At 35.0% G+C, this 22311-nt stretch overlaps 2 protein-coding genes across 5 annotated transcripts in view; both read right to left on the minus strand.

The window, feature by feature from the left end:
* Positions 1 to 1671: 1671 nt before the first annotated feature.
* The window catches only part of LOC131531336 (carcinoembryonic antigen-related cell adhesion molecule 1-like), a 35787-nt gene continuing 15147 nt past the window's right edge, over positions 1672 to 22311 (minus strand). For 2 of the 4 annotated variants that reach the window (XM_058762029.1, XM_058762028.1), the window contains exons 4-6: positions 6098 to 6219; positions 5529 to 5610; positions 1672 to 2395 (exon numbers count right to left, since the gene is read on the minus strand). In XM_058762029.1, coding sequence (XP_058618012.1) covers positions 5563 to 5610; positions 6098 to 6219 — 170 coding nt within the window. In that variant the 3' untranslated portion in view covers positions 1672 to 2395; positions 5529 to 5562. The remainder of the gene's footprint in view (positions 2396 to 5528; positions 5611 to 6097; positions 6220 to 22311) is intronic. The other 2 variants (XM_058762027.1, XM_058762025.1) reach the window with 2 other exon arrangements.
* On the minus strand, positions 17894 to 18527 carry LOC131531359 (ribonuclease-like 3). The gene has a single exon (XM_058762069.1). It carries the CDS (start codon positions 18525 to 18527, stop codon positions 18078 to 18080), a length of 450 nt encoding a protein of 149 aa, XP_058618052.1. The 3' UTR covers positions 17894 to 18077.

Consider the following 22311-nt stretch of genomic DNA (forward strand, 5'->3'; position numbering starts at 1 on the left):
AGAACCTTTTTGTTTTCTAAATAAAACGTCCTAAAATGTACAAAACCTACAACAACAACAACAACAACAAAACAAAAAAACATCACATATCATCAATAAGTTGTCATAAGTTGTCACAGAATAAGAATGTGTGAATAACTCAATTTTGACAAAAATGTCAGATAGAACCTTATAATTCCAAAGGGGAGTTTGAGATGACAGACACATTCAGTGACCATCAACACACAATTTATTACACTGATTCACAACAATTCAAAGCACTGAAGACAGACTGAATGTTATTCATATTTCTACTCTTCACAGTGTTCTTCATCATCATATTGTTCATTGTTGTGTTCAGCGGTGAATGTGGGTCATGTGACTCTCTCCTGGTACAAAGGAAACAGTTTATTGTCCAGCATCAGTGTGTCTGATCTCAGCATCAGTCTCTCTCTACCTCTGGAGGTGGAATATCAGGATAACAACACCTACAGCTGTGTGCTCAACAATCCCATCAGCAACCAGACCACACATCTGGACAGCAGCACTGATGTCTTTATATACCTGATCTCTGTCTTCTGCTGTAGATCAGACTGACACGTTCACTTACATTAATGACTGTCTTGCGTTTACTTTCCTTCAGTTCCTGCAGTCTCAGTCTCTCTGATATCGCTCATCTCTGCTGGATCTCTGTTGATAGTTGCTGTAGTTGTGATATTCTGGCTCTGCAGGAAACACAGAAAAACTGATCAAGAAGGCAAGTGTTTCCTACTGCTTTTAAACAAGTAATATAACAACAAATATGAAACTGAAAATAAGCTCCAAATTTTTGTCAACTGATAGCCTTATTTATAATTTAATTAAAATTAATCTCAAAATTGTGTAGTTAACATCTTGTATATGAAACCAAACTAATATTGGGTTTGACTACACTGTAAAAAAAAAAAAAAATCCTGTAAAGAAACAGAAAAAAGTCTGGCAGCAGAGTTTCCAGACGGATTCCGTTAAATTACAGAAAATATAAATTTTTATAGAAAAATGCGTAAAAAACCCATCAAACCCCTCCCTCCGGAACATGCCAAAGAGGAGGCAAGGCCATGTTCTGCGGCTTTGTCGAAGAGGAAGAGTTATAGTGGAGAGTTGTAGCCATGCCGTCGAAACGGTGTTATTTTCACCCAGCTGTCAGGTCTTCTGTGTTCGGGCTTCCTACGGACGCTGTAGTTCGTCAACAATGGTTAAAATTTGTGTTTGATTATGTTCCTGACAATTACAATCGTAATTTAGCTCTCTGTGCTGCGCATTTTACGGAAGACAGCTTCCAGAATCTACACGAGTTCAATGCCGGTGTTATGGATCAACTGGGGATCGTGTTAACTGGGGACGTGCGCGTGCACGCTATTAGTTTTACCTGAGTTTCCAGCAGATGTTGGACCTCCACAGATTCGTCAAAGGGAATTTTCAACGGAACAGATTTTAAAGCTTTCCACATTATTTGTGAATGTTTGTATCATTATTGGACTCTGTTGTTCCCCTGTCGATGTTCCAATGTATCTGACGCGGTTTAAGGGAAGTTTTAATGCGCTTTCATGTCGCGTCTCAGACCACGCCCAGATTAATTTGTTTAGGCTACCTTCGTTTCAACAGATTTTTCTAATGACAGTTGTAAATGCATTAAATAAGGTGTTTACTTAAATTAATTTGAGCATCAATATTTCTGTGGTCAAAGGAATGTCAAGCACTTCATTTTCTTTCTTTTTTTTATATTGCTAAAGAATGAGTGATAAACAAGCTATAGTTTTGCATTATGCATATAATTTTGAATTAGTGACAGATAAATTGCAGTGAATAATCCTGAATAGGGAATGTTCAACAAACGTATATTCATAGTTAGGTGTTGAAGCAAAATCACACACACACACACACAAACACTTTTAACAATACATAGCTTCAAAGCAGCTTTATATAAAATGCTTTTTTTTTCTATGTCAGAAATGACTGTCAATGTAATGTCCATATTGCAGAAATGTACAGTTTTATAATAGAGGTCTGTCAAGTCAAGTGAGGTCACCTTTATTTATATAGCGCTTTATACAATACAGGTTGTGTCCAAATAGCTTCACAGTGTTAAATACTGAAATAGTGTCAATAATGAAACAAAGTTCAATTCTGCTGTAAAGCAGCTTTAAAATGAGGACAATACTAAACAGTCAGTTTCTCAGTTAAAGTCAGTTCATCGTTGATTCAGTGATGTCATCCTCCGGCTCAGTTCAGTTGTGCTGATGGCTGAGGTGAAGAGGTCTTTGCAGGGGATCTGTCTGTGGGGCACCTCTACAGTTGATATGGTCTCCACTGACATTCAGAGCTGTTGTGGTCTTCTAGGTGTTGATCCACCATCTGGACTGGAAACAGGCTGGATCTGGGTAGTTAACATCATTCAGTTATGCACAAACATGTTTAGGCAATGATTTACATATTGTGATCATAATGATTACAATATAAGAATAATTTTGCAGTTTTGCATGTTGATTCTTAGGATCATAATTTTTTGCAGGGGTTGTTATCTCTTCACAGGTGTTAGGGTAATCTAAAATCGTCACAAAGGCTGAATCCAAATGTTAGTGAGGTTGTTACCTGAAATGAAGATAACTGGCATAATTCAGTTATATATATATATATATATATATAAAGAGGTCCACACTCATTATTTATGCAACTGACAGACTTTTGTGTCATATTTTTAGTTCAAGAAGTCTGCAATAAAGTAAATATTGAAGGTTTTCCTATTCTAATTAATGTTTGGGAGAGAGGTATCATATTCGTGTAAGATGCCAAATGAGGTTAGTGATGTATACTGTCTTTTGCAATAATAATTCATCATCACAGCATCATATGTTCTGCCTATGTCAGTCATGAAAAGTTGTGGGTGCTGAGTGATTGTCACATGGAAACTAGAAAAAGAAGCTATGAGTCAGTAAGAAAGATCCTACAGCATGGTTCACTTTTAATAAACACCTGTCAAACACTTTGCCACCTTAAAAATATAAACATGCCATACATGTAACATATATCGCACATTCAAATTGTGGAAAAATGCCTTCCTGTGTTCATCACACATACTTAAAAAGTTTGGCTTTGATGCACTGCTCATAACATGTTTTCTACGGTCGGAAACACAAGTAGTCTGGCAAGAGACCAGTAGGCCTATATGTAAAATGAAAAGCAGGAGTCATGAACTTAGAATTTACTTTAAACAAAGTGTTCTCTACATGTTCAACGAAAGACAACAGATTCACAACATTTATATTCAAGCGCCTAACTGAGCATAATGTACAGTACAATACAGACACACTATTAAGCATATATAAAATGAAGTTAATTTAATTGATTATATGATAAGAAACTGAGTACTGAATTGTTCTGAACAGAGTTCGAAGCCAATGCAAAATGTTGATTTCAGATCAGTCATAAATCCAGGATGAAACTTTATGTCCAGGGAAGAGGATAGAAAGGCACCAGAGTTAACTGTACAAGCAAGAGATCTCAGATAATAAAATTAGCAGAGTAAAATCACACAAACTCAAGTCAAGCCAAAGTAGCCCATCTGTTTTTTCTTCTTCATGATCTCTCTCTCTTTATATATAATATATTATATATATATATATATATATAATCACTCAGAAAATAAATAATTTGATTAAGAACAATAGCAAACTCAATGAACAGGCTTGTCAATAAAAAATTAAAGGACTTTGCAATTCATGTTTGCTTTAGGTAGCCTAGCTACTGCTAATTTTAACTTAATCTATATCTGTTATTTAGAACACGACAGCACACTAGAGACACAATGTGATACAGTAGGCTAATATTGAAAAGAAAATACATTTTTACTTCATGTTTGATCATCCATTGAAACAATTGTCCCCTGTTAATGTGGGCGTGGTTGTGAGCGTGAGATCGGAGCATGGTAAACTTCCCTAAAACCGCGTGACAGGTACGGACACCGCGGAATCAAAAAGCTTTATTGTGCATGATGCCTGTATACAACTGTTGAAAACGATTTTTAATCTATGACCCGTGGAATATCGCAGTGACGAATCTGTCGCCGTCTAACATCTGCTGGAAATCCAGGTAAACATACTTCCGTGCACGCGCACATCCCCAGTTAACACGATCCCCAGTTGATCCATAACACCGGATTCACACAGAAACTATTACTAAAACATGGAGCGGTTCCAACTTTAAAACCAGAGGCAGCAGTTGTTGGGCCATAACCTGTAAGTAAGATTTCATAATTTTAAATGTATTTGCATGTATAATTTCAGACGTAATGTTTTAGTTTTATCAAGGGCGTAAACAAATGCCAACGCTGGCTTTAGTAGCCAGTTAGTTAAATGCTATTTCGTGTGTCTATGACAAACGCGTACAAACATTTTGGACCCGAATTTGTAATTATGTACTAATTTTGTAAATGTATTTTCCATGTATACTTTATGACGTAATTTTTCGATTTGATCAAGAACGTAAACACAAGCCAACGCTGTTTGGTTTTAGTAGCCAGTTAGTTCGAGGCTATTTTGTGTGTATAAGACAAACGTGTACAAACTTCAAAAAATTATATGTAATAACAACAGCAAACTTCATTCAGAAACGTTTGTAAGAGCCGTGCTTGCAGAAGTTCTGCTTGACTCTCTTCATTACCGCTTTCTGGGTCTGATTCTGGCTCAAACTGATACGGCAATATTGACACCATTATTTACATTTGACCGCAGCACATGAGACTGTCGCCCGTGAAGGTGATGGGCGTGAAGTTTCCGGACAATGTGCAGTACGCAGTTTAGCCAATCACAACACACCGGCCCAACTAACCAATCTGAGCCCATCGCCTGTTTCTGAGGGAGTGGTTTCAGAGAATCAGGAAGTCAACCGGTCGTTCAGATGACAGAGGAGAAAGCGGCTTACAATAAAGGTGAAATATATGAAAAATAAGGCGTTTTTTAACAAACGAAACACGAAGACATGTTATATTGCACCCCATAAACACAATCAAGCTAAGAAAAAAAGCAGTAAACCACCCCTTTAAATCTAACAGCAGGTGTTAAATTAATAGAAAGTGTGTATAACTGTACTCCAGAGCGCCATCTAGTGTTCAAAATAAGGTGGTTAGTGTAAGTGGTTAAAACATCAGCAACATATTGATACCATACTCCAGTAACATCAACAATACCAGTTTAAAAAAAATAAAATAATAAAAAAAAATAAAAAATCAAGCATCCATCACTGGTAATGTGTTACTTTGTTTCTGTCATTATTGCTAATATACTGTTTAAGGTTAAATGCTTTAATTTATCATTTAAATCACTAAAAAATCAAATTCAAACAAATTAGTTTTATAATATTTTATGTTGTCACATATAAATTGGTATAGGTGAAATTTGACTGGTATTGGTGATGATCACTGACATCTTTCCAATATTTCCCATTTCTCTTCTATGTCCCTTTCAATGAATGTATCACAAGAAAAAAAAAAAAAGAATCATAAATGATATTACATTGTTTTATGGGCAGCCTCGAGCTGAGTCTGATTTAAGAGCCCTCCATTTCCCTCAAAGGAATGATATTTGGATCATTGTCCTGTAAGAGAATACAGATTCACAGAAGGTAAAAGTAATGATGAGGACTGATGTTTCAGTTACACAAACACAAAAATACTTTGGAATTGTGTTTTTCCCGTTGTTTGTACAGAGGTTTTCTTTCCCTAAACATTTAACACAGTATTTCATACCGTATCAAACTGTCACCTTTTGTACTGCAGTAACACAATTTAGCAATTTTAATTTCACACCTAAAATGTTTACTGATGTACTTTTGTTTTCTATTAAGACACTTGCCCTGAAAAAAAATGTGCATGTTATGTTTATTGTGGAGGTATTTGTGTTTTGATAGTTTTGACACTTCTTCACTGGTGAATATCTGTTTTTGTAGTATTAAAAATAAAGGACAAAATAGATGACTATTCACAGTTTCCTTTTATGCAATAACTAATTATGTATTCATACCACTGTTCTTTTAACGTTTTTTTTTTTTTTTTCTTGTTTAATCAGCTGTAGGTAATACTTACATTCGGTGGTACTGCTGTATGGCTCCTGCTGCGACAGTAAACCACACCAGCAGCTACAGCAGCAGCAGCCAGCAGAACAACAATAACTATTCCTGCTACAGCAGCTGAAGACAGACCTGAATCTGCAACAGATAAAGACAGACAGTCATTATTACTACAAATAATACATCCAATATTTTCCAATATCTCTGACTGATATTTACATCTTCCTATTGATCATCAGTTGTATGATATTGATTAAACTGATAAACCAGGTGTTTTTTACCAACAGCAGCTAAACAGCATCAGCACTGTGAGCTCAGCACAAGATATCAGGCAAACAAATTTAGTTTTTTTTTTTTTTTTAAACAGTCCACAACCAAATACTTAAGTTGATTTTAAACAAGTGTACTGTTTTTAAAAATCCCTCAAAGGAAATGCATTGAATGACTGAATTATATACTCACCAGTGACAGAAACACTGAATATGATCATTCTGGTGATACTGAAGCTGCTGTTTCTGCTGGTGATCAGTAGTTTGTAAAGACCAGAGTCTGTGGTTCTGGTGTTCATGATGGTCAGAGATCCAGTCTGATGATCCAGCTTCAGTCTGTCTCTGAATCTCTCAGTACCTTCATTAAACTGAATATCTGTACAAATCTTAGTCTGATCTCTAGTGATTTCAGCGATGAGAGTGTCATTAAAATACTATCTCATCACATAATTTGGATTTTTAATTTCATCAGGATCTAAAGTGACCGATTCTCCCTCACGTTTCTTCACTAGTTCAGAAGCAGGGAAACCTGAAACACAAACCAACAGCTGCTGGAGGACCTTCTGCTGAAAACAGACAAAAACTGCACAACATATAAGGACTGTGAACATGACTGATTGCTCAAGCCCTTTCTTTACTCACAGTCTAAAAGAAACATTTTTGTTTGTGCACATAAACACAGTTTAACAACGTGTTTAAACATACTGTGTATAAACTGCATTTAAATATTCAATAATGACTCACCAGTGACAGAAACACTGAAGATCTTTTCACCGTTGCTGTTGCTGAAGATCATTACTTTATATTCCCCAGAGTCTGAGGTTGTGACGTTTGTGATGGTCAGAGATCCAGTCTGATTGTCCAGCTTCAGTCTGTCTCTGAATCTCTCACTATCTTCATTACACTGGACATCTGTACAGATATAACTGATATATCCATTGAATTTAGCGATGAGATTGTCATTAAAATGCCATCTAATCTCTTCTTGTTGGTTTGTTTGTGTGTCAGTGTTTAGTGTGACTGAATCTCCCTCCTTTATTGACACTGACACACTGTCTTTATCAACACCAGACACCCCTAAAGAGAAGAAACAGTTAATGTAAAACAAACAAAACTATACAATAGGGTTGTAAATGCTTCCCTAAAGATAATATAAACTAAGTAGATAAATATGTCTGGATTCATAATGTAACACATGCAAACAAACAGCAGAAGAACATCACTGATTTGCACATTAATTCATCAGACAAACGTGAGTCTCATGGATGAGCTTATATAACTTAAACATCATACAAGACATATTTAACCCACTTTCTCTATACAGTTATATGCAGTAAATTTTCATAAGAAATATTAAAGATGAAATGTATACAAAGATATCACCGCATTAAGATTCAGATAATACAATGCCATGTTTTTTCTACAAAAAAAAAAAAAAAAAAATGTAATCTCTCACATAAATTAAGAATTTAGGTACATTTTATTCACTTGGCAAAGCGACTCATTACATTTGATCTGTTTATGCACTGATAAGAATATCAACATTTTTAATCGGTATGATGCCATGTTACGTTTTGATAAGGACCCTCCAAAAAACAATAGAAGCCCAATAGAAACCATCACAGAAATTCCAATGGTTTCCATTAAAATACCATTATGAAACATTAGCTTTTTCCAGTAAAACCATCACAAAATTCATTTTTGTAGTGTGTTTTGGGCATTTTTCAAATAGGATTTAACATCCCACCAATAGAATCCATCACAAACCATTAGACACCATTATAGTTTCCATTAAAACCAATACAATTCCCATTATAACCATTACATTTTCTATTGTGTTTTGGGCAGGGTTCTATTGTTCTGGGGGTTTTTTTCTTTTTCTTCAGCAGGGCTATTTTCACGCACTTGGTTAAAGTTGGTTTTATATTCGCACATTCACACATTTTCCGCGTTCAATACCGTTCTAATTATATATGCAATAAAGTTATTTTTTTTGCAAATTCCAATCAGCCACATCATTGTCAACCTACTACATTTTACAACCTATAATCTCCACACTACTAATAGCCTAATAATATTCCCATCACTAACTGTGCCTATACTCATGCAAAAATCTGTGCAACATCACACAAAGTCTTACCATGGTCGAGTAAAAACAAGATCACCAAGAGCAAATTAAAGAGAAGAGTCATTTCCCTTTTTTTTTTCCTGAGAAAATGAATATGAAAAATGAATGCAACATGTTCTGGTCTGTAGGCGACACAATTGTCACACTAGCTCAAGTGAAAGTAATCTGAGAGCCTGAACATGGTTATCCAGGTTGAGCGATGAACGTCCCTGCCGATTGTAGCGACAGCCTGCAGCCGCTGAGAGGTTAAACTGAAGGAAATAAATGCACGCATTCTCGTCCGTTGCAATCCTTTTGAATATTTATTGTAACGACGTAACAAACAACTGCATGATTAAAAACAACTGAGAAGAGGCCTAGAACGGTCAACAGAAAGTGAGCATTCCCGCTACTCACCCCCTCTCTACACACACATGTCAAACAGAAAACGCAATCAGGTGAAAGTCCACCTGCACGATGTGGCCAAACACACGGAAACATAACATCACAATACAAAATAAAATAGAAACATTTTCTGCACTTGCACCGATACTAATTTTCATATGCAAAGAGGCTTTACGCCGAGTAAAATATCGTACAGCTGACATTAGTAGGCTATATTATATTTATTATTCCTAACCCGCCATCTGGATTCTATTTTTTTTTTTACAATTTCAAGACAACTAAATGATACTGCTTAAATTATTATTTTAGCTAGTGTAATAATAAAATAAGGTAAAAAAATAAATAAAAAAAAGTTTTCTCTTTAGGCTATATATCATGTAACAGTAATGTAAGAGTAGACTTGTGGAAATAAAACACATTACATTAAGTTGAGTCTAGTCTAAAGACCTTTAAACCAGTCGTTCAGGAAGGCAGAGCTCATGAGTAGAGAGAGAGAGAGAGAGAGAGAGGGGAAAAAAAGTATCTTCTTTTGTCCCATATAAGCACCTGTTGATGGATATTGTAATTACACACTCTGGCTGCAATAAGCATCTTTTATTTATTTATTTAAAATTAATCTCATGGCTATAGAAAAGAATGGAAGCTTATTTCATCCATGAAATAAAAAGTTAAAAAGTGTTACAAATTTTTCTCTCACAATTCTGATTTCTTCTTCTTTTTTTTTCTAAGAATCGCAAGATATATATATATATATATATATATCAGACTTTGGAGCGGACTTTCTTATTCTCAGATCTGGACTTGAAAATGCACAATTAAAAGAGAAAATAATCAGAATTGTGAAATATAAACTCCTAATTGTGAGGAAAAAAGTCAGAATTGCAAGAGGTAAGCTCGCAATTACTAAGTGCAAATAGCGATGGATGGATGGTATATACACTGTAAAATTTTTTTTTAAAAAATCGTAAAACAACAGTCAAATGACTGGCAGGCAAGGCTGCCAAACAAAAAACGTAAAATTACAGTTAATAGAAATAAATTGCGAAAAAAATACTTTCTTCAGAAATTTCCATTAAAGGTTTTACAGAAAAACAAAAACGCATTTTACAGATTTTTTATTTTCTTGTTTCAATTATGATATTTCACTTTAATTTTAAGTTTTTGTTTGGCAGCCGTAGCTGCCAGTCATTTGACCATTTTTTTACGGGATTTTTTTTTTTTACAGTGTAAAACCCTTATTTTACAGATTTTTCCTAGATTATACAATTACAAAATTTGTCTACATACTTTTATTTAATAGCATAGATATGCAAGCTATTGACAGCAGTAAGACTTTATAACATTTGTGATATGAGACTGTAAAGAAAGTAAACTGAAAATGCTGAACTTCTCACCATGTGACAGTCTGTTTTTTAGTTATTCAAAAGTAAAGACAATATATAGGTTGCCCTAAGAGCGATGTTCCATCATGAACATTGTGGTCCTTCCCACATAGCAAAATAAGCCCAAATGTGGCCTCAAGCTGGCACTGCTGGCCTCCTGTCGGCAATGGCACGTACCCTTTCAGCCAGAGCTGGGCCATGCGTGGCATGGAAGTGTAGTATTGTTTAAATTTAATCTTTGAAATGGCAAGTCAAAACAGTATGGCAATGGCAAAATAATGGCAATGGCAAAAAAAAAAAAAAACATATTTCAAAATTAAGTAAATCAATAAATCAGTCAACTGCATTAAACTATTAAATTGCACTTAATTATAATTTTATTATATTTTATGTTATATATTATTTTCAGTACAAATAATATTATAATCCATACAGAGCGAGAGAGAGAGAGGGAGAGAGATCAATTAACTATTATCATGCAATATTTATTTGGTTTACCATGGGGCACATACATTTATTAATATGCTGTCATGCACAAGCATTAAATAAAATGATCATAAAAGTATTTTATTTTTATTCAAATCTTCGGTATCCGTGTTATGCTTTGTGTGAGCAACAGATCCAAATACCAAACCATTCATCAGCGATATATATCTCTTTCCTCCGTAATATGAGTGCATAAACTGATGAAATGTAGTTTGAAATAAAAGTGAGTTGTTTTGGATAAAAGCTTCTGCTAAATTAATAAAATGTCATGTAACCAAGTTATTTACGTGGATAATTCTAACATTAGGACTAATCATTTGTAGAAAAACATGGCACTGTAAAAAAAAAAAAAAAAAAATGTTTTTCTTATTTTTATGGGTAAGTCATTCATTTGAAATAAGGAGACCCGTACCTCCACCCCTCCCAACTGTGCGAGGGGTGTGAGAAAAAGTGAAGTTAGTGGAGAGTGCTGCAGGAGTGGCAGTGTCCTGAGGTTTGATCCAAGTCTCAGTTAGGGCCATGAGGTCGAGACCGGAATGAGTAGAAATAGAAGGAATAAAGTCTGCTTTGTTTACAGCAGACTGGCAGTTCCAGAGACCAATTGGTGTGGAACAGTCGCAGCGCAGGATCCCCGGAGAATGATCAAGCTGATACAGAGAGCCAGTGTGCTACCACACTGTAAAACCCAACAAGTTAGGGTAACTCAAACCGTTTGAGTAAACCGATTGCCTTAAAACATTTAAGTTTTTAAAACTAACAATAATGAGTGCTCTGAACATATTTCAGTTGAGTTCAGTTAAGTGATTAATTAAGTGCTGATTGAGCATTAGTGATGAACACCTGCTGTTAACAAACACAATCACTGACAGAAAGAGAAACACAAGAACAACAGCTGACTTCAGCCATAGCCTTAGATGAAATCAACTGAAATAAAATACATTAAATCTCAAGATCTGATTAAACAACCCCACAAACAGCATCACCAGCTCCACTTATTAATAACCAGACTGACTTTATTTCTGTCAGACATCTACAGAAGATCTTATTGAGAATTAACTCAGGTTTAGATGTTGATTTGTTTCAATTGAAGTAACCATGTTAGAGATCAGTGTCTGCTTTAGTTGGGCTCTTGACCCTTGACTTCTGTGTTAGCTGTTTTTTTTTTTTTTCCTCTGGTTGTTGTAATCATGTGTTCTTCAAACATATTTGTTACAATTCAAAAGCCCAGAGAAAGTGATCAGTAGTTGGTTGTTATATATTTGTAATGACGATCATCTGTAAGTGAGCTGATCTAATTGAGAGTGAAGATAGACTCATTGTGTGTCTAGTCTCTGGTTAAATGGATGTTGTATTGATTATAGTAAAAGTGATTTTAAGAGCCTGTGACAGTCAGTTAATATAAATATATAAAAAAATATAAATATAAACCATTAAAAAAAATTAATGCTGCAATGCATGCTGGAAGCCATGGATGAGTTTTGTACTATGATAGTACCCAGCATGCATTGCAGCATGATTTTTTTTTTTTAATGGTCACCATTGTTGAGGTTCATAAACTGATTCTTGATGTCTGTGTGAATCTAATTTGTAACATAGATTAAAACTTTTTGTGGACAAACTGTTTAGAAAGTCCTTTCTATTAACTGACTGTCACAGAGCTGGTGGTTCTTAGAATTGCTTTTACTATAATTAATACAACATCCATTTAATCAGAGACTAGACACACAATGAGCCTATCTTCACTCTCAATTAGATCAGCTCACTTACAGATGATCGTCATTATAAATATATAACAACCAACTACCAATAATTTTCTCTGGACTTTTGAGTTGTAACAAATATGTTCAAGGCACATATGACTACAACAGCCAGAGAAAAAGAACTACTAACACAGAAGTCAAGGGTCAAGAACCCAACAAAAGCAGACACTGATCTCTAACATGGTTACTTCAAATGAAACAAATCAACATCTAAACCTTAGTTAATTCTCAATAAGATCTTCTGTAGATGTCTGACAGAAATAAAGTCAGTCTGGTTATTAATAAGTGGAGCTGGTGATGCTGTTTGTGGGGTTGTTTAATCAGATCTTGAGATTTAATGTATTTTATTTCAGTTGATTTCATCTAAAGCAATGGCTGAAGTCAGTTGTAGTTCTTGTGTTTCTCTTTTCTTCAGTGATTCTGTTTGTTAACAGCAGGTGTTCATCACTAATGCTCAATCAGCACTTAATTAATCACTTAACTGAACTCAACTGAAATAAGTTCAGTGCACTCATAATTGTTAGATTTAAAAACTTAAATGTTTTAAGGCAATAAGTTTCATCAAATTGTTTGAGTTACCCTAACTTGGGTTTTTAAGGCAATCGGTTTACTCAAACGGTTTGAGTTACCGTGACTTGTTGGGCATATATCTTATTTAGTGAACTCAGCTGAAATAAGTTCAGAGTACTCATAACTATTAGTTTTAAAAAACTTAAATATTTTAAGACAATAAGTTTCATCAAACGGTTTGAGTTAACCTAACTTTTCAGGTTTTTAATGCAATCGGTTTACTCAAATGGTTTGAGTTACCCTAACTGTTGGGTTTTACAGTGCATAACAATCTCAACTTTATTAAGAAAGATGGATCATATTTACAGTATATTCATACAGCAACATATAGGATGTCCTGGGCATCCAATCAAAGTACTCACGAGGTCAAACAATACCCTATATGGATGTTAAGAAGTATAACAAGTAAGATGTGCAAGCAAGCATCTGTGTGTGTTCTTGTTTTGTCTGTAGGTATGCCTGTGATGTGCACATAACAGCAGGAAATTACCCAAGGAAATTCTTACACAAGAATAGTCTAAAGTGAAGGCCAAGAAAAAGAAAAAAAAAGAAATATTAACAATGGCCACTTTAAATAATTTATGATTTAGTGCATGCTTCACTTTTGATAGAAATTGTTAAGGCTGTTTTGAAAGGGACAGTACTTTTCAAACAATGGCAATAAATCTAATCTGAATGTTCACTGCTATTTATTATTACTCCGCATTGTCTGGCATAGCCGTATTCATTCATAAATAGGCAGCAGCGATTCTACAACAATGGGTAACATTTGAGAGATATTGAGTTATAAAATATAGTAAATGAAGTCGCCTATAAGGTTATTAGTCTGATTAACATGACACACACACAAAGAGACAGCCTCAAATTGAAGAATTCTGTTGTTTCAGGTTTCTAGATTTTGGTTTATGTTTATCATTGTCATGTTATACATTTTGTGTTCTGCTCTTTTTATGTAGATTTCAAGTATTTTAGTTCATACAATAATATATAAATATATTATAAATATATTTCTATTTTTTTCAATCCCATTCTGAAAAAAAATAATAAAATAAAATAAAAACCATCACATAATTTGTAATGGTTTTACTGATTATAATGACAATTGTATTGGTTTTAATGGAAACTGTAATGGTGCCTGTTGGCCTCTACAGGTAATCAGTCGCTTAAAAAAAACCAACAAAAAAAAAAACAAACCTAATGTAATATGTCCCAAAACACACAAGAAACCATTATTTAATGGTTTTAATGGTTGAAAGTTGATACTTTGTAATGTTTGTAATGGTATTTGTAGTGGAAATCATTAGAATTTCTGTGATGGTTTCATTTGTTTTTGTCAGGGCCGTTTTTTACTCCCAGCAGTAACTCCCTGAGTGTCATTCTGCTCTGAATTACTGCACTTGCTTACATCTCATCATTTATCAAAGTAATGGAGTCAGCAGTTACTCTTACATCATTGCCAGACCATTGATCTTTTACAAAGCAGCCCCTTTACAACACTTTCTTGAAGGCCATAATACTAGTGATGTCCACCAGAGGGAGCCACAGGAAAACAAATCCTTCTAGAAGAAAATAAAGCAAAACAGGAATGATAAACTATATCCTATAGTGGTTTCACTGTGCACGCTATGTAGTAAGAATAGTAACAGAGTTGTATCATGGTAAACAGCATCTGAACAATAAGAGCAGCAGTCTGTAAATCAATATAACTTTCAGTCGTTGCAGAAACATAACATATACAGTATTGTTCAAAATAATAGCAGTACAATGTGACTAACCAGAATAATCAAGGTTTTTAGTATATTTTTTATTGCTACATGGCAAACAAGTTACCAGTAGGTGCAGTAGATTCTCAGAAAACAAACAAGACCCAGCATTCATGATATGGACCCTCTTAAGGCTGTGGGCAATTAGGCAATTAGTTGAATTAGTTGAAAGGGGTGTGTTCAAAAAAATAGCAGTGTGGCATTCAATCACTGAGGTCATCAATTTTGTGAAGAAACAGGTGTGAATCAGGTGGCCCCTATTTAAGGATGAAGCCAGCACTTGCTAAACATGCATTTGAAAGCGGGTCGTTCAAGACATTGTTCAGAAAAACAGCGTACTTTGATTAAAAAGTTGACTGGAGAGGGGAAAACCTATAAAGAGGTGCAAAAACTTATAGGCTGTTCAGCTAAAATGATCTCCAATGCCTTAAAATGGAGAGCAAAACCAGAGAAACGTGGAAGAAAACGGAAGACAACCATCAAAATGGATCGAAGAATAACCAGAATGGCAAAGGCTCAGCCAATGATCACCTCCAGGATGATCAAAGACAGTCTGGAGTTACCTGTAAGTACTGTGACAGTTAGAAGACGTCTGTGTGAAGCTAATCTATTTTCAAGAATCCCCATAAAGTCCCTCTGTTAAAAAAGGCATGTGCAGAAGAGGTTACAATTTGCCAAAGAACACATCAACTGGCCTAAAGAGAAATGGAGGAACACTGATGAGAGTAAAATTGTTCTTTTTGGGTCCAAGGGCCACAGGCAGTTTGTGAGATGACCCCCAAACTCTGAATTCAAGCCACAGTACACAGTGAAGACAGTGAAGCATGGTGGTGCAAGCATCATGATATGGGCATGTTTCTCCTACTATGGTGTTGGGCCTATTTATCGCATACCAGGGATCATGGATCAGTTTGCATATGTTAAAATACTTGAAGAGGTCATGTTGCCCTATGCTGAAGAGGACATGCCCTTGAAACGGTTGTTTCAACAAGACAATGACCCCAAACACACTAGTAAACGAGCAAAGTCTTGGTTCCAAACCAACAAAATTAATGTTATGGAGTGGCCAGCCCAATCTCGGACCTTAATCCAATCGAGAACTTGTGGGGTGATATCAAAATGCTGTTTCTGAAGCAAAACCAAGAAATGTGAATGAATTGTGGAATGTTGTTAAAGAATCATGGAGTGGAATAACAGCTGAGAGGTGCCACAAGTTGGTTGACTCCATGCCACACAGATGTGAAGCAGTTTTAAAAAACTGTGGTCATACAACTAAATATTAGTTTAGTGATTCACAGGATTGCTAAATCCTAGAAACAAAAATGTTTGTACAAAATAGTTTTGAGTTTGTACAGTCAAAGGCAGACACTGCTATTTTTTTGAACACACCCCTTTCAACTAATTGCCCAATTGCACAGCCTTAAGAGCGTGCATATCATGAATGCTGGGTCTTGTTTGTTTTCTGAGAATCTACTGCACCTACTGGTAACTTGTTTGCCACGTAGCAATAAAAAATATACTAAAAACCTTGATTATTCTGGTTAGTCACATTGTACTGCTATTATTTTGAACAATACTGTGTATATATATATATATATGTTAATGCTTTGGTAACATTGTGTTACACAGTCAACACAAGCTGAATTGAAAATTGAGAGAGAGAGAGAGAGAGAGAGAGAGAGGATAGCGACATGTGTAACACCCCATAAAATTGATAAATTGTGACTGCTTGTTTGCTGTGTAAGCTTACCGCTAAATTGTTCGTGACCGTGGCTAGTTTTAAATATTTATTTTGTCGCGGCTACCAGAAACAGACGCCTAGAACTGTTATTTAAACAAGCTTCTTAAAACAACACCGTAAATTAGGCTGTCCACGGAACCACGGTTGCATCTGTCTAAACAGATGATGCCACGGGTCTCTGGATCGAATTTCTGAAAGGGAATTTAGAATTCAGAATTCCGAGCCGTCGACTTTGCATGTTTCGCCACACAGTGAGCGATGGGGCACAATTTTGAAGAGGATGAATAAAATAAGAAACTTTAAGAAACTAAAGTGATTGGTGTGAAACAACTTAAAAATATAAGAACTTCAGGCGTATTAGGGAAGCATTAAAATATACAAATCACACACACACACACACACACACACACACACACACGAGAGCATACTCACTCGCAGAGAGAGAGAGACAGAGAGAGAGAGAGGGTGAGAGAATTAAAGTTTAAACTAAACACAATTCCATCGATAGCCTATTGCATTTAAATTATTTTTATACAACCAACAGAATATATGAGTGTCTTAAAACTGTTCTGTTAAAATTGTTTATTTATTCTGATTTTGTCCTTAAAACCATTATCTTTTCACACATCTCCCATAGAGAGAGAGAGAGAGAGAGAGAGAGAGCGAGCGAGCGAGAGCGCTCGCCTTGGAACCTGACTCGCTCGCCACACAGATGTTGCCATGAGAAAGATTCAAAACGGGCCATAATATCTTCAAAACATTACTTTACAGCTCATTTATGGGTTTTTCCACCGCCGGATAACATAGCCTCATCTGAAACTCGTTATGAGATCAAAGGTCACATATGGTTATCATTAATATTATTATGAGGTCACGAAAGGTCAAAGCAATTCATCATTTTGTCATATGCTGGCGGCTACTTACTACTTCCACAAGTTGTTCGTTAGGCTATTTCATTCAAGTCAATATAAAAGCAAGTATTATTTTACGTTACTGAGCATAGCAAATTAATTGTTTGCAAAACGGTCACGTTTTACTTTTAGTGTGCTTGTTACAGTAAAAACAAAAAAACTAAACAAAAAAAACACCTTTTATTAATACAGTCACATTACTATTACATCACTACACATTAGATGAGTAAAAGTAATGCAAGAGTAATGTAACACATCACTTTCCATAAGTTACTTTTTTAGGGAGTAATGCAGTATTGTAATTTAATTAAAATGAAATAAAAATACATTAAATTAAACTAGCTGAAACTTGCTTGTGTTAAGCACAATTACACACAGAAACATGCATGAAGAAGTGCAAACCTTCAAAAGGATGTGGCTCTTCAAAAGGAAATAAATATTAGCTCAAATATAATTAGAGATTGTAAAACAGCTTCTTTAATCCACTGCAGATTACCTTTTTTATTGCACTTCAAAAACAAAGAAAGATGAAAAGGAGAAGTGAACACATGATTAGCAAAATATTGTTAAGCTTTGAGAGGCTCTATATTTAGCCATGTCATCTATCCATTAATTATGCTTTCAACATAATGTACAGGCCAGCCTTCATCACATTCCAAAACAATGTTACGAGTGGACCCCGTCCCTCTACCATATACACATTTTGGGTATCTTTTTCCACTTTGTAATTCACATGTGACCACAAAAAAAGGCTTGTTGCTCGTAAACCGGATTCTGTTATCCCTATGTTGAGTTCCTCCTTTGCCACAAACGGCTCTAATATTATTTGCATTCACCTGTATGAAGGTGTTGGTAGGTTTGCAGACATTTCCAGCGAGAGTGATGTGCCTTCTACTGATTTCACTGTCACACTGCCTCTCATTCACATGAGGACCCAGATGCTGATGGAGGAAATTTTTATAACGGAGGGTTATATGAGCTGGTTGACCATAAGCAGTGAAAGCAGCAGCCAAGACCAGCAGCAGAATCACAGCAGACTGATGGATCTCCATGACCTGGTGAACAAAACACACATCAAAACACCTTCTACTGACATTTGACTGTGATTAAGAAAATACTGATAGGACCCTTCATTTGTTTTACTTGCACATCTTAGTTAATTAACTTTTTCTGACAATTTCAGTCCCCTTTTTTCTCTAGATTTGTGTTAAAGTGTTTTTGTCTGTACTTTGTTTCATCTGCACCAAGACAAATTTTTTACTTGCTGAGTGAAGTTATACATTTCTTACCTTAAAATTAAGGTAAATTAATATTTTATTCTCACAGTTGTCTTCTTTTGCCTGTGGGCTTTGTAATCAACAGCACTGTTGTGAATAAATCTCACAAAAAAACTGATCCAACTTGTTCCAAAGGCAAGATCAGACTTCACTGTTGTCCATCAGCATCGCTGCAGTTTGTACTGCAAAACTAACTTGACTTTTAAAGACTGGACTATGCAAATATGACCTTGACTATTTAACCAGTTTACGCGAAGTTCATCACCCTTATTTGTTATTAGGTGGTTTTGCAAATATTAAAAAAGGAAAACGTTTCAAAGTGCAGCTTCTACCACAACTGAGCTAGATTTTAAATGATCTAAAATATCCTGTTGTGATGCACACTGTTGATTTAATTGTCTCACTTTTATTTATTATAAAATTGTATTTATTATAAAAAAATGTGCCTCTAACACTAGCACTCTCTATACTATTTCTATTCTGACTGTTTTCTTTTTAGTTATTAAAAAAATAATAACTTGACCCTTTAACATGAAGTCTCTCTATTTTATTTCTCTTCTATCAACTTTTTATTCTTTCTAATAATAATAATAATAATAATAATAATAATAAATTACCACTTGGGGCGCTCCACAGTTTGATAACCACTTTCCCCAAATACACAAAAAAATTGTTTGTGTCTGTCATAAAATAAAACAATTAATAAATATTAATTTATCAATGATTTATTGATCTCAGTGTGTGGACATTAAAATTAAATACAATATATATGTACTGTTATGATGAGATACTTCTCATTTACACAAAATCTAAACATGATTTTCAGTTTGGAGGTCTTGCTTACCTCTGTTCACTTTATGTTTAACTTTGTTTGTGTTTAACTGCAGTAAAGTTTAGTTTAGTCTGAGTAGAGAGCATGTTTGTTTGTGTTTGATAGTTTACCTTACCTGCTAAACACACAGAGACATGTGTATGTTCATTTTGATGTTATTTTAAAGGAATAAAACATGGCATGTCATTGTGTCAGAAACTCCATGAAAGGTCATCAGAAACCAGACATTACCCCTTAAATCCTGGAAAAGCAAAAAAGTAGGAACTGTATGTCAAAACCCCATATATGCATTTATTACGAATAATGAGAAAAAATTAAAATAAAATACTTATAGATCCCAAGAAGAGAGAAAAATATACTCTGTTTCAATATTTCATTCACATGATTCATACCATTGAATGTCAATCAGGGAAATGTGGTGAACTTTTAAAAACTTCTTCCAGGGATTCATGCGATTGTCACCAAATTTGGTCAACCTCATGCCAATATATTGAAGGTACTAAATTGCGAACAGAGTTTCACTATCTTGAACAGTTTTGTTAAGACAAGGCAATACATTTATAGTGAAAAAGTGAAACACAAAGTGTCTGATTTCTTCTGCACACCATTGAGTGATTTAGATCAAACGTGAGCTTCATGTTTGGTCCTGGGGCTGATCACATGATTCACAGTCATTGTTGCATTTACAACTGATTTTGAAAATAATCATCTTCTATTTTCCCGGTTAAATACAAATGCCCACAGTGCTTTGTTTTCCTTGAGCCTCCATGTGGCTATGGCACTGTAGTGCCTGGGCCCAACATTGCTGCTTGCAACTACTGTAACTTTGCTATTATTATTAATTAATCATTAACTACATTCAAATAAAAATAAATTATATCAGATGTATAAAAGAATATATCCATTATCAGATTTGTTAGCCATAAGAGACTAATTGTCTTGATTTTGTGGTCTTAGTCTTGATGCCACATTAGTTTTGGATTCAGAAATTTGAGTCATGCATGGTTTTGATCTGGATCTCAGTCTATTTCCAGCTGTTTTATCTTAATTTCTCTTCTATTCTCTAAATTTTAGTTTGTGGATGTTTATCTCCAATTTGGTGTTGTTGAGATACAAGGCAATCAAGCAGAGGGTAGTAGAGAAGTTTTATTTGAAGATTAGAGACAGGTGGAGAACATCTTCACCTTACTTATCCTCATCTGTTTTTACATATACACCACTTTTTTTTTTTTTTTTTTAAATGCCTAAAAAGTGTTAACAGAGTGCTTAAAATTTTGCTAGATTTGCTGAATCATGCACATGATATCAGGACCGTGCACAGACCTTTTGAGGGGCATGTGCTGAAACTGAAAAAGGGCACCCCCCACTGCCATCTTTTTATTTTTTGGTCACATCTTAATGACAAATTAAATAACACAAAATAATAGTCTCAAAAGCTTCAGATTTATTCACGATTAATTACCATAATAATAATATAGTTTGAAGAAAAAAAGATTTTTTTGTTATTCTGTTTGATTTTATAAGCTAATTTGTAATTTGGTTAATTAATGTTTATGTATGTCATTGAGAAGAGGGGAAGGTAAAGCAATGAGTCAAGTAATTTTGCCAAACTACTTTGAAATATAATTTAACCCTTGTGCTGTGTTCGGATTCCTGTCACACTTGTGGTGTTCAAAAATGACTCTCATTTTGCTATATTATCACCAAAGAGTGGATTCAATCTTTACCTTTACAACCTTTAAATTTTTTTGGATCTACGCACCGTATATTATTGGTCTACTGGACTTTTGGACGAATGTTTGGTGCTATGGCCTTCTCTATTCATTGACACAATATTAAACAAAAAATTTGCACTGTTTATAACACTAGTGTGCTTTAATGTTTAATCAGGAAGTTTGCTTTTAAATGCTTTTATTTTGTACAAAATTGCAAAAAGTCACACTTGTGGTGTTCCAGGTCAAAAATGACCAGGCCTCAAAAAATTGCTTATAAATCTCTCATAATGCTATATTATCACCAAATATGGGATTCAATCTTTTTGTCAACTTGTTTTCTTTCATTCCGGACTGTTTTTTTGTTTCTATTTGCATCTGATTAATCGTAGGCCTCATTTATCTGGGAGTAGGTACCTCATTTTTTTGAGTTAAAAAACATTTTCTTGAATAATTTTCACAATATTAAACCAACAATTATAGAAATTTGCACTGTTTATCAAGTCAAGTCAAGTCACCTTTATTTATATAGCGCTTTTAACAATACAAATTGTGTTACTGCACAATATCAAAATAGGAAAATAGTATGTCAATAATGTAAAATGACAAGATTATACACTCAATTTTCAGTTAAAGGCATTTAATTATTGAATTCAGTGATGGCATCGTCCAGCTCAGTTCAGTTCTAATAGTCTCTGTGCAATCAAGTCGACGATATCGCTGGAAATGAAGTGTCCCCAACTAAGCAAGCCAGAGGCGACAGCGGCAAGTAACCAAAACTCCATCTGTGACAGAATGGAGAAAAAAAACCTTGGGAGAAACCAGGCTCAGTCGGGGCCAGTTCTCCTCAGGCCAGATGAACCAGCAGTTCAATTCCAACTGCTGCAAAGTCAGATTGTAAGGGCTCAACTGGTTCCAGTGGTCTTTTCCCGATGGATGTGTAGGTGACGAGGTCCTCACTGGGGATCTGTCTCTGGGGCTCATCTAGGTGTCCTGGTCTCTGCTGACCTTCAGG

The sequence above is a fragment of the Onychostoma macrolepis genome, chromosome 22, assembly GCF_012432095.1.
Source record: "Onychostoma macrolepis isolate SWU-2019 chromosome 22, ASM1243209v1, whole genome shotgun sequence".
NCBI classification, from domain to species: domain Eukaryota; kingdom Metazoa; phylum Chordata; class Actinopteri; order Cypriniformes; family Cyprinidae; genus Onychostoma; species Onychostoma macrolepis.